This window comes from Peromyscus californicus, unplaced genomic scaffold, assembly GCF_007827085.1.
Source record: "Peromyscus californicus insignis strain IS unplaced genomic scaffold, ASM782708v3 Scaffold_4__1_contigs__length_199733344, whole genome shotgun sequence".
Classification (NCBI taxonomy): Eukaryota; Metazoa; Chordata; class Mammalia; order Rodentia; family Cricetidae; genus Peromyscus; species Peromyscus californicus.
Window position 1 is genome coordinate 77335897 of NW_026294562.1, and position 17300 is coordinate 77353196.

The 17300-nt window shown below is 45.8% G+C and overlaps 1 protein-coding gene across 2 annotated transcripts in view; it reads left to right on the forward strand.

Moving 5' to 3' along the window:
* The first annotated feature begins 810 nt into the window (after nt 1-810).
* Xpo6 (exportin 6) overlaps nt 811-17300 on the forward strand; it is a 125428-nt gene continuing 108938 nt past the window's right edge. Inside the window, exon 1 of one of the 2 annotated variants that reach the window (XM_052714401.1) lies at nt 811-1205. Coding sequence is in view for 1 of the 2 variants with exons in the window: in XM_052714402.1 (XP_052570362.1) it covers nt 1203-1205 (3 nt within the window). In the remaining variant the exon portion in view is untranslated. The remainder of the gene's footprint in view (nt 1206-17300) is intronic. The other variant, XM_052714402.1, reaches the window with a different exon arrangement.

The window sequence follows — 17300 nt, forward strand, 5'->3', positions numbered from 1 at the left end:
GACTACATTTACTTGAATGATAATGAAATTCCCTCTTCTTGATCTTCACACACACAAAAGTACACTGTTGTTACCCAGTTGTTTTTCTTTGGTTCTGCCCCAACTTTATAAGTACCTTCCATACAGTCCAGTGATTTGCTCTGCTTTCTCTAGGCCCCTTTTCATCGATCTAAGACCACTTTTGCTACTCTGCTCGTTGGAACATTTGTTCTGTGTTTTGTTCTATTAAGTATTGTCTGACTCTAGAATTGAGAATGAAGCCAATTAAGACCGGAACATTGTTTCAATTCGTCCTGTGACACTTTCTGGTCTCAGCACCCAGAGCAGTGGACTGAATGAATAAAAGCCCCAGGAGATACACAGTCCAGCGCCGCCGAACTTCTGGTCCGGTGCCAGGGTCCGGAAAGGCGCTCAAAAAAAGATTTGCGGAATGAATGAGCGACAGAAACGAAAGGGAAACCACTCCTTTACCAAAATGGCCGCGTGTCCCTTTACCAACGCGGCGGTCCGCGGCCGCTAAGGGCTGGGACGAGGTGGGCGGGGCCAGCGAACCGTCAGGTGCGGCCCCGCCCTCCTCTGCCCTCACTTGATTCCGGATTGGTCCGGTTCCAGCGCCGCAGCAGGCCGCGGGCTGAGGCCGCCTGGTGCTCGCCACTTCCGGCGCGCTGGGCTGTTGGCTGGGGGTGGCCGCGCGGGGCGAGCGGCGGCTGCGGGCGGCGCGCGGGGATGCGGAGCGGGGCCGCCGCGAGGGCAGAGGTGGAGAGGACTGCGCGGGCCCGCGGGCCTCTCTCCTGAGCCGGCCGCGCAGCCCAGGCCCGGGCAGCCTCCGCCCCTTCAGCCCCGGCCGGGCCCGTCGCCGCCTCGGGCCGCGGAGGCCGGGGAGTCCCTGCCTGGGCCCGCAACCTCCCTCTTGGGGGTCGGGCCCAGGCGGGGGGCCCCCGCACAGCTGCCTCCCTTCCTCATTTCCTGCTTTTGCGTTTGCCTGGGGTGGGCCGAGGTCTAGATGAATAGCTTCGGGCCTCCTCGATGAGGCCGCTGTGCTCCTTTTAAAGGTGCCGGCGGGGCCCGGGTGGGGAACGGGTTGTCTTTGCATGGGCGGGGGACTCCCCGAGCCTGCCGGGACCATGACCTGAACTGTGCGAGCGGGACGCGTGAGATCCAAAGAGCCAGCTCACCTGAGCCACCCCCCCCTTCCGGCCAGCATGGTGAGTGGGGTCAGGGACCCGGTTGGAGGGGTGGTCGTGGGTCTCGGGGCAGCTGAGCTATCGCTTCTTGGGGCGGGGAGAGGCGCGTGCGAGCCTGGCCGGTGACACATGCGTGCAGGGTGTGCAACCGGCTGTACGCTCCCATCCCCCCCGCACCCAATGGATGTCTTGGAGTCTAGGAGGGAGGACCTTGGAAGCGCCGTGGTACAGCCCCCTGCCTCGCTGGTTGCTGTGCTCCTAGTACAGCAAGTCGTGATTAACAGTATCATTTATTTATGATGGCTTACTGTGTGCCAGTTCCTTTGCTAAGTGATTGGCATATGTTTAGTTGTTACACCACTCCCCCGGAAATGGGGAGACTGAGGCAGGGAGCAGTTAATTACTCTGCCCAAGGTCAAGCGACTCCTTTGGGACAGTGGCACGATTTGAACATAAGCAGTCTGTTATTATAGAACTGGGTGGATTTTAGGAGAACATTCCGCCCATCTGTAGGTCTGCATTTGGAGAAACCTAGAGTGGGCCTTGCAGAGGTTGCTGAAACACATGATGGCAGTCAGCAGTGGGATCTTTGGACCTCTTGGCCGCTGTTCTTTCTGCTTTATATTCTGACCCTTTTCCCTGGAAAACTATGCATCCTTTCAGATCCAGCTCAAAAACCTTTGAAGGAGATAGCTCCCCCTCTTCCAGGCCCTTTAGCCCCTCGGTACTCCTTTTTGGTTTGTGTACTCAACAGTAGCTTGTTGAGCACTTGTCTTTTGCCATTGTAATGTTTCTGAGCCTTATCTGCCCATCACAGCAGGCAGGGTGAAGTTAGTTGTCTGATTCTTTATCTGCCTCTGTTTGGCATCTAGTCCATGACAGTAGTTGATTGCCCCACCTGGGTTTGAGCATCTCCAGGGATAGCACCCTCCAATTGCCTGGTGAGTTAGTGATGTATTGGGCCATGTAGTCGTTGGCACAGTTTTTTAATGCACATATTATACTAGACTGTCTTGAGGGCTGAGTGGGTAGTGTGTAAGGTCCTGGTTATGGAAAGAGGATCCACTTTGTCCTGGGTTTGCAAGCAAGCTGGGTAAACTGTACCATTAAAGCTGAGTGGCATGGTGTAATTTGTACTGTGGGTACTATATATGGTGTATATGTTTATATATGGTGTATGCTATAAAAGGTGGCAGATCTGTTGAGCTCTGAGTTCATCTGTACAATGCAGAGATGTTCTTTAAAAATGTTCTCTAGCCGGGCAGTGGTGGCACACGCCTTTAATCCCAGCACTTGGGGAGGCAGAGGCAGGTGGATCTCTGTGAGTTCAAGGCCAGCCTGGGCCACAGAGTGAGTTTCAGGACAGGCACCAAAACTATACAGAGAAACCCTGTCTCGAAAAACAAAAAACAAACAAACAAAAAATGTTCTCTAGAAATAATTTTCACATTCCTTCAATAATTTTATAAAATGTTTGAATTCAACCCCCCTCCCCCAAAGACAGAGTCTTACTATGTAGCTGTGGCTGTCTTGGAACTCACTACATAGACCAGGCTAGAACTCACAGGGATCCATCTGCCCTTGTTGCCCAGGTGCTGAGATTAAAGATGTGGGCCACTGTACTCAGCTAAAATGTTTGAGGTTTTTTTAAATTTGTTTAATAATTTTATGTGCATTGGTCTGAGGGTGTCAGATCCCCTGAAACTGGAGTTACAGTTGTGAGCTGCCATGTGACGGCTGGGAATTGGACCCAGGTCATCTGGAAGAGCAGCCAGTGCTCTTCACCACTGAGCCATCTCTCCAGCCCCAAATGTTTGAATTTTTAAATTGTGACAAAATACACTTAACCACTTAAACTAGTTCACTGGCATTATGTACATTTATATTATGTAGCTGTCATGGTCTACATCTCCAGAAAATTTCCATCTTCCCAAACGGAAACATTGTACCCTGAAATACTAACCTCTGCTCCCTCCTTTAGTGCTTCTTCTTCCCTGGACTCCCAACCACCATTTCCCGTTCTGTTTCTGTCCTAAAGTATATTCTCTTTTTTACGACTAGATTGTTTCATTTAGTGGAGTGTCTTGAAGGTTCATCAATATTGTAGGGTATGCAGAATTTCCTCCAGTCTGTGCGTGAGTGCACATATTTTACTTGCCCATTCTTCCCTCAATGGATACCTGATTTGCTTCTGCTACTGTATGAATATGAGTATACAAATCTTTTTAAAATTTATTTTTGTTTAACGTTCATTGGTGTTTTGCCTGCATGTATGTCTGTGTGAGGATGTCAGAAGCCCTGGAACTGGAGTTACAGACAGGTGTGAGTGGCCATGTTGATGTTGGGAATTGAACCCTGGTCCTCTAGAAGAATAGCCAGTGCTCTTAACCATTGAGCCATCTCTCCAGCTCTGAGTGTACTAATCTTTTGGTTAGTTTAAATAGCCTTTATATGCTACACCCTAGAGAATGTACATATAATTAGACAGTGTCCTGCCCTCAGGGAACTTAGCATGTTGCTGGGACAGAATTTTGTGTACAGTAGATCTAGCAAGTCGACCTTGTGCTCAGATTTCTTCATCTAATCGGCAGTTAGTAGGGCATTAAGAGCATGATTACCTTTGAATAATTAATTGTGAAGCTGTTGGGTTTTTTTTGTATGTAGATCTCAGTTTAAACATGTAGAAAGTAGCCACTATGGGTGTGAGACCAATCGGATCTACTGTCATGACCCTAATGGTTCATCTGCAATTGTTCCAGAGGAGGAAGGTCAAGGGATTGGGTGGTGTGGTCTTTGCTAAGTCAAGAAGCCATTGCCTGGTTTGTGTCAGACAGGACAAGGGTCTTTTATTGGGAACCACAGCCCTTTATTTCAATAATTCCTTTTCTCTTCATTTATACCAGCTTACAGTGTCACTCTGTGGAGGTTGAAGGGTGGTTGTGTAACAGGCAGGCCTTTGAACCCACTGTGTTGACCAGGTTGGCCCGGAACTCCTGTCTCCTGACTGAGCCTTCTGTGGTGATCATAGGTGTGTTCCAGTAGGCCTGGCTACATTTTGACTTTTAAGATTGTTGATCTAGCCGGGCGGTGGTGGCGCACGCCTTTAATCCCAGCACTCGGGAGGCAGAGGCAGGCGGATCTCTGTGAGTTCGAGGCCAGCCTGGTCTCCAAAGCGAGTTCCAGGAAAGGCGCAAAGCTACACAGAGAAACCCTGTCTTGAAAAAAAAAAAAAAAAAAAAAAAAAAAAAAAAAAAAAAGATTGTTGATCTAGGGCCAGGCGGTGGTGGCGCACACCTTTAATCCCAGCACTCGGGAGGCAGAGCCAGGCGGATCTCTGTGAGTTCGAGGCCAGCCTGGGCTACCAAGTGAGTTCCAGGAAAGGCGCAAAGCTACACAGAGAAACCCTGTCTCGAAAAACCAAAAAAAAAAAAAAAAGATTGTTGATCTGAATCTATGTGTTTTAAATGTCTCTTTTAAAATGAGTAAAATGGCATAGCAGGTAAAAATTGCATCTCTGACCAGGCATGGTAGTGCATACCTGTAATCCTAGTATTTTGGTGGCTCAACAGGAGGATTGTCAAGAGTTTGAGACCATCTTGGACTGAGGAGTGAGTTCCAGGTTGGCCTGGGCTCTTTATGAAAGCCTGCCCCCCCCCCCCCCCCCCACGCCCCACCAGATGCCAGCTCTTTTTATGTACTGCTTTTACTCGTCCAGCACTGGTTAACTACACTGACCCTGCCAGGTTGTCACCAGCAGAGGGAAGGCAAACAGATCTCAGGGAGCTGTTAGCAAGGGGTGGAACTTTGCGTGAAGGCCTCTACATTTTGTTGCACACTGTGCCACATCATGGGAGGGTAATTGGGAGTGTCACCCACCCTTGCTTTGTTGGGTTCTGAGATTGGCAGTGGTGGGACAGGGAACAACTGAACTAAAAATAAACAAAACTGTCACTGTAGCAGGAGGGATCTTGAGCTGCAGGTTTACTGCCAGGTAAAAAGATTCATGGTTACAGAGCAGAGTTTCTAAACGGCTAGTTGTATTAGCTCCCTTTAAAAAAAAATAACATGCATGTGGATGTTTTGTCTGCATGTTTATCTGGGAATGTAGTACATGTATGTGTGCCTGGTGCCAGCAGAGGTCAGAAGAGGGGATCAGATCCCCTGGAATGGAGTTACAGACTGCTGTGAGCTGCCATGTGGGTGCTCGGAACTAAACCCAGGTCCTCTTCAAGAGCAGGCACTTAAGTGCTAAGACTGAGTCAGCTCCTTGAGCTCTGTTTTAAATGGCTACGCCATTTTTGGTTGACTTCTGAAGTTTTATTTATTTATTTTTATTTTCTTTCGGTGCTGAGAGTTGAACTTTAAGCCTTACATATGCTAGGAAAGCACTCTACCTTAATTCTGCAGTTCTTAAGAGATGTAACATGTTAGCGGTTCCTACTAACTTTTTCAGAAAACTAGTTAGTAGGAACCACTACTGGTCCTTATGTATCCCTAGTACTTGCTGTGTCTATGTAGACTAGTGATCTTGAACTTGTAGTGATCCTCCTGTCTCCTGAGTAGAGACGGGCGTGTGTCACCATCTAGCTGGCATTTTCCCCCCTCCAATGGCTTAAGATGACTTAGTGTGTAAAAGTGCTTGCCCCAAAAGCCTGATGACCCAAGTCCAGTTCCTGGAACCCACAGAGGAAGGGAAGAACCAACTCCTGAATGTTGATCTCCACTTGTGTGTCATGAGAGCATTTTCCCACACTTCTCTCCCTCCCTCCTTCCGTCCCCCCCCCCCCTCTCACACACACACACACACACACACACACACACACACACACACACACACACACACACACTGGAGTGGGTTTAGGAAGGTTGCTCAGTTGGAAGAGTGCTTGCTGTGCAAACACGATGCACTGACTTTATTCCCAGAACCCACTTAAAAAAGCAGTTGTAATCCCAGAGTTGGTGATGCCCAGATGAGCAGATCCTGGGCCTGCTGGCTAGCCAGCCTAGACTTTTTGGCAAGTTCCAGGCCAGTGTTTCAAAAGCAAGGTATCCACTGAGGAATGGCACCTGTACTTGATACATGCACCCCCCAGTTGTATAGATTAAAGCTTATTTTTCTAATGTGGTCCCTGCAATGAAGACAAAATTAGACCTTTGACACATGGTGTGTTGTAATGTACACCCTGCTGTGGGAGGCACCACGTGACAAGACAGAAAACAGGAAAAGTTCAGTAGTGCTCAGAGGTTCTGTGTTTGGCCATACCATTGGTGACAGTCTAGAGAGGCAGTTCAGTATCAAGAAGTGATTAGCTAGGCTTCCAGTTCTTCCAGCCATGCCTTGACAACCTTCTTTATTTTATAATTTGTGTGTGAGTGTGGGTGTGTGCATGTCATGGGGCAGGTGTGGAGGTCACAGGAATCTTTCAGGAGTCCTTCTCTTCTCCCACCTGATTGAGGGAGGGCCTTTCTTGGTTCTGCTGCTGTGTTGTGTGGTCCTCGATCTTCTGGGTGAGTCTCTTCTCTGCCTCCCGTCTCACTATAGGAGTGCTGGGATTATAGATATGTGCCACCATATCTGGCCTTAGACGTGGGTTTGGGGGTTTGGATTGGGGTTGTCAGGCTTGTGAGATTGACCTCTTTTCCTCCTGAGCTAGCTATCACTTCAGCCCCACCTCCCTCCCTCTCTCTCTCCCCCTCCCTCTCCCTCCCTCCCTCCTTCTCTTTCTTTTTTGAGATAGGTCTCATTATGTAGACCGGGTTAGTTCCAAGATCACAGAGCCTTTGGAGTGCTGGGATTAAGAGCCTGCGATACCACTTGGAGAAGTTCTTGACTTTCTGTTTTTTCTTTTAAGATTTATTTATTTATTTATTTATTTATTTTGGTTTTTCGAGACAGGGTTTCTCTGTGTAGCTTTGCGCCTTTCCTGGAACTCACTTGGTAGCCCAGGCTGGCCTCGAACTTACAGAGATCCGCCTGGCTCTGCCTCCCGAGTGCTTGGATTAAAGGCGTGCGCCACCACCGCTCGGCTTATTTATTTTACATATATGAGTGCTCTATCTGCATGTATGCCTTTATTCAGGAAGAGGGCATCAGATCCCTCTATAGATGGTTGTGAGCCACCACGTGGTTGCTGGGAATTGAACTCAGGACCTGTGGAAGAGCAACACTGAGCTATCTCTCCAGCCCTTCATTTTCCATTTTATAGAATTCACGGCATCGAAAGGTTAGGCATCTTCCCAATGTCACACTGCAACCAAACGGTAGAACGCTGGGATTCAAACCCTTGCTTGCTGGGGATATAATTCAGAACATTTGCTTTCAGCATGTGTGAAGGCCCCAGTGCCCAAAAGAGAAGAAAACAGAAAGTCTGTTCACACAACTACTGTACTTTCAGGGCAGTGTTCTGCTTGCCTTGGAGGGGAGTGAATCTGGTGGGGAGATGAGACACATTCTGATATAACTAGAGATGGTGATAAGAGTGATAGTAAAAGATTGCTTAGGTGTGCCCAAGGAGCGGTTGATGCAGATTAAGGGAACTGGGAGAAGGGAGGCTTCCTTTGGATCTTAAAGCTAGGGAAGGAAAAGGTCCTCCAGGTAAAAGTGCTTGCGTGTGGTTTCAGGATCTCTGTTGCACACAGGAGAGAACAGTAGGTGTCGTGACTGGAGGGAGAGTGACCACGTGGGTGCTCTGACGTCCTGGGCTCTCAGGACATTACCCACCTGCAGCACAGGAACACAAGTTTTGCCTCCTTCACTTTTTGAGATGTCTGAGCTGTGTAAGCTGTCTTCAAACTCCCAGTCCTCCTGCCTTGGCCTCCCAAATGCTGGCATACTTGGTGTTTGTCCCCATGCTCAGCCTGGCTAGAATATGTCATGTTAAGAAAGCATCCGATAGATTAAGTGGCTCATGTGCTGCCTTGTGTGAAGTAGCTGGAAAGAATGATGCATAGGTCCTTTGCAGCTAGTTGGTGGAGAATTTCTAGAACTACCCTAGAGTAACTGGAGATTCCCCTCAAAGGAAAATAGACCATCAGCTGTGCCTAGATTTCATTGGTGAGGGAACCATAGATAATACTGTCTGTAGGATGTGTCAAAGGCTTGCTCTTGGACGTGGAATTCAGAGTGGCCTAGAATTTACTATGTAGACCAGGCTAACCTCAATCTGCCTGCCTCCTGAATGCTGGGATTAAAGGTGTGTGCTACCATGCCCTGTGAGAATTGTCATTTAAAATCTCTTCATTAATCAGTGAAGAAAGGGAAAAAACTAAACTTACTTAGGAAGCCTTTAACATGGAGACTGGGAACAATTCCAAGCTTGAATCACTTGGTGATTTGGATTTGTAGGCGTGGAGGGTTGAAAAAAAGAGTTGACAGATTGGCCATGTGCTGACAAAATACTTGATCTGGCTGTGTCTGTAAATAGGTGGGAGGCTGTGATGGAGGTGATTGGCACCTGGCAGTACAAGGTCGAGTTGAAGATTTTTAGATAATTGAAGTTAAGGAGAGCATGCTGGCATAGGCAGAGGTGAAGAGGGATGTGGAACTGCTTCTCTGCTTTTTTTTACTTCTGCTGCTGATGTTGTAGCTCAGAGCTTCAGGTGCATTAGGCAAACACTCTACCATATAGTGGAGCTATGCTCCTTACCCTGCCTCTGTTTTAACCTTCCTCTCCCCATTTCTTCATATTTCATATTGTATAACCCATTTCAGACTGGCTTTTAAGTTAGTATTTTATTGTGTCTAAGATTCTTTTTTGTGTGTATAGCCTTGGTTGTCCTAGAACTAGCTCTGTAGACTAGGCTGGCTTTGAACTCAGAGATTTGCCGGCCTCTGACTCTTGAGTGCTGTGATTAAAGGTGTTCGACATCGCCGCCGCCGCCACCGCCACCCAACATCCAAGATTCTTGTAGCACCATCATTGTACATGTTTATGGGGTACAGTGTGATATTGTGCTCAATTAGCATATCTGTTACTTCTAATTGCCATTTCTTTGTAATGAGAACATTCAAAATTTTATCTTGTAGTGATCTGAAATGTACAACAATAAATTGTTAATCAGTAGGCAGACTTTTGGTTTTCACCTACTTTTTAAGACCATCTATAACCTCATTGTGTTGGGTCCAATGTGAATAGCTTAATGGTACATGTCTGTAGTCCCAACACTGAGGACGCTGAAGCAGAAGTATGGTGAGTTTGAGGCCAGCTTGGGCTACGTACTATTCTGTCTTAAAAACAAAAAATGAAAACCACAACCTGTTTTTAGTCTTTATGTTTCTCAACTATTTAAGGCTCCTGGTATCTGCTGTCTCCTTTTCTTGAAATTTTTTCGTAGCTCCCTTGGTGTCTTTACTATTGCCTTCTTCATTTTACTAGGAAGCATTTTCAGTTTACATTTTTGTGTGTGGGTATGTGCACATGAGTGCAGGTGCCCATGGAGGCCAGAGGCATTGGATCCTCCTGGAGTTGGAGTTTTGGAGATTGTGAGCCCCCCAATATGGGTGTTGAGAATCGGGTCTTCTGAAAGAATGGTGAATGCTCTTAACTGCTGAACCATCTCTCCAGCTCTGCTATTATGTTCTTTGCTGCCTATACCTTCGTTGTGACCTGTGTACTGTAGGAACTAAACATCTTTGGGCATGGATGTGCACCTTAGCATGCTGTGGTCATCAGTATCTAAACCATATCTGTCATCTTTCCCTCAGGGTAGTGTTCTTTCCCCATGGCCTGGTTCTGTTAATGACCTCATTCATCCACTGTACACTCTCTATGTTGAGTCATATTTAACTTCCTCTTCTGCTGGACCTGTGATGATATCGCTGGTATGTTTGTGTCTTAACCCTGGCCTGCTACTCTTCTGCTTGCGTCAGTCTCTCAGTCTCTATTTTTTGATTTGTTTTTGTTTTTTAAGGTAGGAACCTTGTATCCTGGCTGGATTCAAACTGCCTAAATGCTAGGATTACAGGTGCTCACCACCATACCAGGTTTGTGATGGTTAGTGTTAAAAACTGACAATCTGCCGGGCGGTGGTGGCGCACACCTTTAATCCCAGCACTCGGGAGGCAGAGCCAGGCGGATCTCTGTGAGTTCGAGGCCAGCCTGGGCTACCAAGTGAGTTCCAGGAAAGGCGCAAAGCTACACAGAGAAACCCTGTCTCGAAAAACAAAAAAACAAAAAAACAAAAACAAAAACAAAACTGACAACCTGTCACACTCCAAAGTTTGCTGGGAAGAGAGGAATTGTTTAGGCCAGGCTGTCGAGTGGGTGTGTCTGAGGAGTGATTGACTGGCTGTGTTAATTGATGTGGTGGTGCTATTCCCTGGGTTTGAGTCCTACATTGTATTAGAGCAAGTGAACTGAGCACAAGCATTCATGCATTCATTTTCTCTCTTGACTGTGACTGTGACTAGCTGCTTCGTGCTTCTGTCTTGATTTCTCTGTGGCAGTGGCCTGTAACCTTGAATTGTAAGCCCAATACCCCAGATTGCTTTTCGCTGGGTATTTTATCTTAGCAACAGAAATGAAATAGGCAGGCTGCCTCCTGCTTCCAGGTTCTCCTTCCATCAGCCTGCCACAACTGCCTCAGAGAGCCCATGTATAAGGTGCCACTTGATGTAATTCAGAGCAGGGGGCAGGGTCCCTTGGTTTTGGAGACCAGCTTTTTATCAGGGAGGGTAGTTGGAAGCACATGCGCTCTGGATTGATTCCCACAGGCAGTATGACTTTAGACTTCTCAGTGGAAGAAGATGACTTATTAGATGTAAAAGCGATACCTGGAGTATCTTTTAGACTTCCCAAATCATACCTCAGTCTCTTGTCCCAGCCTCCCACCTGTCAGTCCCAGAACACTTGGTACACTTTGGCCCTTTCTTCCTTCTTACTCAGACTGCCTGCGCTGATGATGCTTGTCCTTTCGTTATGTTTGCAGGTGAGACTGTTCAGAGGCTCTCGGGCTCGGTTGTTTAATATCTTACCTTACCTTTACCTTGGATTATAGGTGGTTTTTGGTTTTTTTTGGCTTTTCTTATTTCTCAAATATTATTATGGTCCAGCCTTAATAATCTTCTTCCCAGGGGCCAGAAGAGAAGCTACAAACGGTGCAAATTATTTTCGGGAAAAGAATCTAAGTACACCGAGCTCTTAGTCTGTCTACTTTATTCCTCTGGGATAAAATCCTATCTACACAGCTTCAGTTCTATTCTCGTGCCTAGCTCCTTTCTTGCCTGATTTCTCTCTACATTTATCTGCTGTCCCCTCTAAGTTCTATCTTAAGTCTCTCATCTTAGTTCTGCCCCATCTTGGTCTTTCTCATCTCATTCGTCCCCATCTGGCTCTTCCTCATCATCCATCTTATTCTTCTAGTTCTCCAGTCAAAATCCTCTCCCCATCTCTGAGGTTTACAGTTATATACCCATGCAATAGCAGTGCTCTAGCTAAAGCAAGGTCACCAGGCTTGAATTCTTACAGAGTCATAAAGGCAGACAAGAGTTTTCCTCAGGCAGTGACCATCAGGCTTTCTTTTGCAACCCAAAAGGGGAGTGGTAAAGGAGGAGGTCAACCAAGAGCTAAAATCTATTAATATATCAGAAAAAGGGAATTTATGTGCTCAAACTACATTCCTAGAGGTGGTTAGGTAAATGTTAGGAGTCTTTAGCGTTAGTATAAATACCACTAGAGCTGTATAAGAAATGAGGGTCTGAGCTTAATTTACCTTAATTCAGGAGATTGTTTGGCCTTGGATGCTTGATAGTTATTTCAGGTAAAATACACTGTTATAAGCATACACAGCATACAAGGAAATCATTGCAGGAATCGGCTAATATATATATATATATATATATATATAAGCTAAAATATCACCTAAACTTCTTGGGCCATGGCTTGACCTTCAGAAAAGTCCTTGACCTTTCCAAGTAGTAGCTTTTGTGATAGTAGCTGAATTCCATCACATTTTCCTGTGGCTTGCAGCACTTATTTACCCTTATTAGGTGATAATTAAAAGGCCCTGTACGGCCTTATTGTAAGTGTCAAACAGTTCAGAAGGCTGAAGCTCAGCCTCCTTGCTTACTCACTCCTCTTTGCTCTGCTGTGCCTAGTAAGATTCAGCATATTTGGATACTTGAGTCAGGAGTGGAAATAAACCTAAGAAGGTCAAGGTGCACCTAAGAGATTAGAAATGATAGTAGTACTTGAGGTATGTGGTAAGACTGAAATAGAGTGTGACTGTAGTTAGTCTCTTGTCTAGAATCTGTGAGCTTTTGCGCTGGGCAAGTGGGCATGTGCAGGAAGTGAGTGTGGGGAGTTAGGACCAGTGCTGTGTGGGCCATATGCTAAAGCCAGCAGAGTGAGGGGGGACTAGAAGGATGCTAGTCGAAAGGGAAGGAGACTGGGGTTTAGAGGAAGAGAATAGTGTGTTTCTTAGTTACATCTGGTGCTAACCATTGCTTAGGGGCCCAACTACTACAGACTGCTTCCTCATTGAATCTCTCTATCTTTGTGCTGTATAACTATTATTGTTGCCATTTTGTAATTGAGGAAGATAAGAACATTGGCTCAGGAAGAGTAAGGTTAATAGCTTGTCTAAAATTACATGGTGATTGACAGAGCCAGGTTTCAGTGCTGCTTCCAACCCTCAAAGCCATGTTGTACACAGATTACTAGATTTCTGTAGTACACATTTACTTAAATGTAGCCTGTTCAACTAAGGGGGGAGGGAAGGGAAGGGGAAAAATGTAGCCTGTTCTAGAAAAAACAGTACATCTTGCCAGCTGAACTTAAAACCTGAGAACATTTTCTCCATGGTGAACAGGTTGAGATGGTCAGATCTGCCAGCATCTTGTTATCTCTGGCTATCCCATAATGTGACAAGATTGAGGAAGTTTGGGCACTGAGGACACTATGGTGCACATAATGGATCTTCCCAGGGAGGCAAGTTCAAGTTTCAGGATATATAAACCCATTTGGCCTAGCATGTACGTTAATAGGTCCCTTCCTCTCCCTCCCCCACCTCTTCCTTTTTTGAGTCAAGGTCTTTTTATATAGCCTCAGTTAGCCTGGAATTCACTGTAGCCCAGGCTGACCACAGACTTGGATCAGTTCTCCTGCTGATTCAGTCACCTCTCAAGTCCCACCATACTGGATTTAGTAGGCTCTTCTCCCCCCGCTGCCCCCCTCCAAGACAGGGTTTCTTTGTGTAGCTTTGGAACCTGTACTGGAACTCACTCTGTTAGGCCAGGCTGGCCTTGAACTCACAGAGATCCGCCTGCCTCTGCCTTCTTAGTGCTGGGACTAAAGGTGTGCACCACCACCACCCAGCTTAGTAGGCTCATTTTTACAGTTCACAGTGAACAAAAGAACCCGGGTGCAGGGCTCTAGCAGAGGTATCCAAGGGGTGTTTTATGAGTTGAATGAAGCTGGAACAAAAGATCATTGATTGCTTTGTAATTTGGCTAATCACAGCCCTGGGAAGCTTGATGCTCCTTGTCTTAGTTACTGTTTATTGCTGTGAAGAGATACCATGACTGAGGCAACTTTTTTTGAGACAGGGTTTCTCTGTGTAGTTTTGGTGCCTGTCCTGGATCTCACTGTGGAGACCAGGCTGGGATTAAAGGCGTGCGCCATCGCCACTCGGCAACTAAGGCAACTTTTAAAAGAAAGCATTTAGTTGGGTTGTATGATTTCAGAGGGTTAGTCCATGGCATGGTGCTGGAACAGTAGCTGAGAGTTTACATCCTGATCCATAGACACTAGTCAGGAAGAAAGTGAGAGACTTTTGAAACCTTCAAGCCCACCCTCAGTAACACGCCTCCGACAAGGCCACACCTTCTAAGTCCTTCTCAAACAGTTCCACTAACTGCTGACCAAGTATTCAAACATGAGCTTGTGGGGGCCATTCTCATTTAAACCACCACTTCCCCCTTTTCTTTCTTCAGTTAGAGTATCAGCTGGATAGATAACCTTAAAAGTGACCACATGCTCATTAAAACAAAAAAGTACAAAGAAGCTAGCAAAAAATGGAGTGTGTGTGTGTATGTGTGTGTGTGTGTGTGTGTGTGTGTATGTATGTGTATGTGTATGTGTGTATGTTTGTATGTACGTTCGTACGTGCACATGCAGAGGTAAGAACCCAAAATCAGTACTTGTGTTCAAAATGTGGTAGTGATAATTTTCTTTGCTTGCTTTTTCTTCCTGGGTAGGGGTGCATGTGTGCCCGTGCATTTGGTAGGCAGATGACAGCCTTGGGCACTGTCTCTCAGGCACCCACCCCACCCACTTACTGGTCCGGAACTCATCTTGGCTAGGTTGGCTTACTTGCTATCACAGATCCACTTGTCTGCTTCCCCAGCACTGCAATTACAAGTGTGTGCCACCATGCCTAGCTGTGTGTATGTGTTGGTTCTGAGGACTGAACTCAGGTCTTCTGAGTAAGCTATCTTCCCAACACTCTTTTAGAGACAGGAGCCCTATTGGGGAGTTCAGGCTAGCTTTCAGATGAACCTCCTGCCTTTAGTCTCTCAAATGCCATTATCATAAAAGTAAGCTACCATGCCTAGGTATGTTGGGTTTTTTTTGAGGGATGGGGAGGGCATCATAATAGTTAAAAAAAAATAGTTACCGCCACTTAGGTTAAAAACAACTCTTTATTTTGAAACAATTCTGTGCTCACAGGAAGTTGCAAAACTGGTACAAAAAATCCTGTGCCTACTTTACCAGGTGCCCCAGTGGTGTCCAAACCAGGAAATCAACATTTGATGTATTCCAGTTGTTATTGTGTAACTGTGTATGTGTTCGCTCATGTATTCATTGTATGCATATGTATGTGCAGAGTCCAGAGGCTGATGCTGGGTGCCTTCCTTAATTGCTCCCCAACCTTACTTTTTGAATTAGCACCTCTCATTAAACCTAGAGCTTGGGGTTGGGGATTTAGCTCAGTGGTAGAGAGCACTTGCCTAGCAAGCGCAAGGCCCTGGGTTCGGTCCTCAGCTCCAGAAAATAAAATAAAATTAAAAAAACAAAACAAAACAAAACAAAAAACCTAGAGCTCACAGATTAGGCTAGCCTGGCTGGCCAGCAGATCCCAGGGATCTTGTCTCCACCTCCCACTGCTGAAATTATACATGCACATTGCCATGACTAGTGTAATGGTATGAATGAGAATGGCCTCCATTATAGGCTCATATATTTGAATGTTTGGTTCTCAATTGGTAGACTGTTTAAGAAGGATTAGGAGGTATGTCCTTGTTGGAGGAAGTGTGTTAGATAGACTATTTCTAGATTTTAGTGCCTTTTTTTTTTTTTGAAATAGTCTTACTGTGTGGCCGTAGCCTGGAATTCACTGTGTAGACCAGATTGCCCTCCAAATCACAGAGTTGCCTGCCTTTGCTTTCTGAGTGCCGAGACAGAAGGTGTGGCCTATCATGCCCAGCTCTCATGGCCTTTTTTAAATGGTGTTAGGATTTGTGTTGACTCAGGTTGTCTGGAGCAAGTAAGTCACTTGTGTGCCTAGAGGAGAGTGGTCTCCAAACTTCATTCACTGGGCTGGGGAAGAATTACTGATTAGTCAGAGAAAGTTGAAGAGATACTTGATATGTCAGTCTAGGCACTGGACCGTGTGTCATCTGTAATTGTTTGCTAACGTTGGAAGTGAAGTAAAACAAGCACTGTCTGAACGGAGGAGATCATTCCAGAAGACTGCAGAGTAGCATTCATCTGGCCTGCAGCTGTTGATAATGGAAGGAGAGGAGGGATGAGCAGAGCTTTGAGAATTTTAGTTCCTGCCAACTAGGTGGCACACACCTATGATCCCAGTTTGCAGATGAGGCAGGGAGGTCTGAAGTTCAAGGCCAATTAAGTTCAAAGCCAGCTTGGCTAAGTTTGTATGGGAGAGTTGTATCAGAGAAGGCTTTCTAAAGGAGGTAGTGTGTAGCTTGGATTTCAGAATAGATATGGAGTCTCTAGGCAGAGAGTGTGGGACATTTGGGGCAGATGGTGTGGTGGGTACATGTGGAATAGGAAGCTAGAGTGTGTGTTTAGGGATGTTCATGTGGACGAGTAGAAATGTTGAACAGGGTTTCTGCTAGGCAGCACAGATGTTTGAAGGTGTGACCTGGCAAAACCTGTTAATAACTCAGGGACGGAGCCTTAGCCCTCATGATTACTCAGAAAATTGTTCATCTGAGTTCTGCAGTCTGCTTAGGAAAAAGAACTAAGTGATCTGTCAAGTGTTTGCTTATTTTAGTTTTTTTTTTTTTTACAGATAATTTTAGACTTTAGGATAGTTCCTAAAGTCATTGAGGGTGTCTATATGCTTCTCTACAGAGTTACTGAAAACAGAGTCAGAGCCTTGCAGCAAAGACACCCTGAATGTTGATTTGTGACCCTCTTTAACCCAGTTTCTGCGCCAACTTCATCCTGGTACTGATAGGCAATTGAAGCTGGTGCTCCTTATGATCTTATGGGACTCTGCCACCTCTTGATTTTGCTTAGTAGTTATACTGATTGCAAGTTATTTTGAACTCTCAAATATTTAATAGCTATTTTAGAAAACAAGAAATTACTACACCTGACTGAACTTTTGTAGCAATGTGTTTGCTTCCTTCCTTGTCTTGTTTTCTGTTCACTTTCTAAAGATTTATTTATTTTTATTTTATGTGCATTGGTGTTTTGCCTACATGTATGTCTATGTGAGGGTGCCAGATTCCCTGGAACTGGAGTTATAGTCATGAGCCACCATATGGGTGTTGGGAATTGAACCCAGGCCTCTGGAAGAGCAGCCAGTGCTCTTCATTGCTGAGTCATCTCTCCAGCCCTCTGTTTACTTTCTAAGTGGTTGCTGTTGTACTGTAAACTCACTTTCCCACTTCACATTATAGGAGAAGTCGTTAAATGTGCCCCAAGTATTTATGATGACTGTGTAGCATTGCATTGCATGGATTCTTAAGCAGTTGGAGTTTTGCCATAATAAACAATGTATGATTAATGTCTTTGCAAAAAGCTTTTTCTGAATTTTAGAAGTTGCTTTAGGACAGATTCCCAGAAAGACTTAGGGTATGGAGAATTTCCCTTTCTCCCTTCCTCATAAACCTTTTATTTTGGGATACTTTTAGGTTTTGTTTTT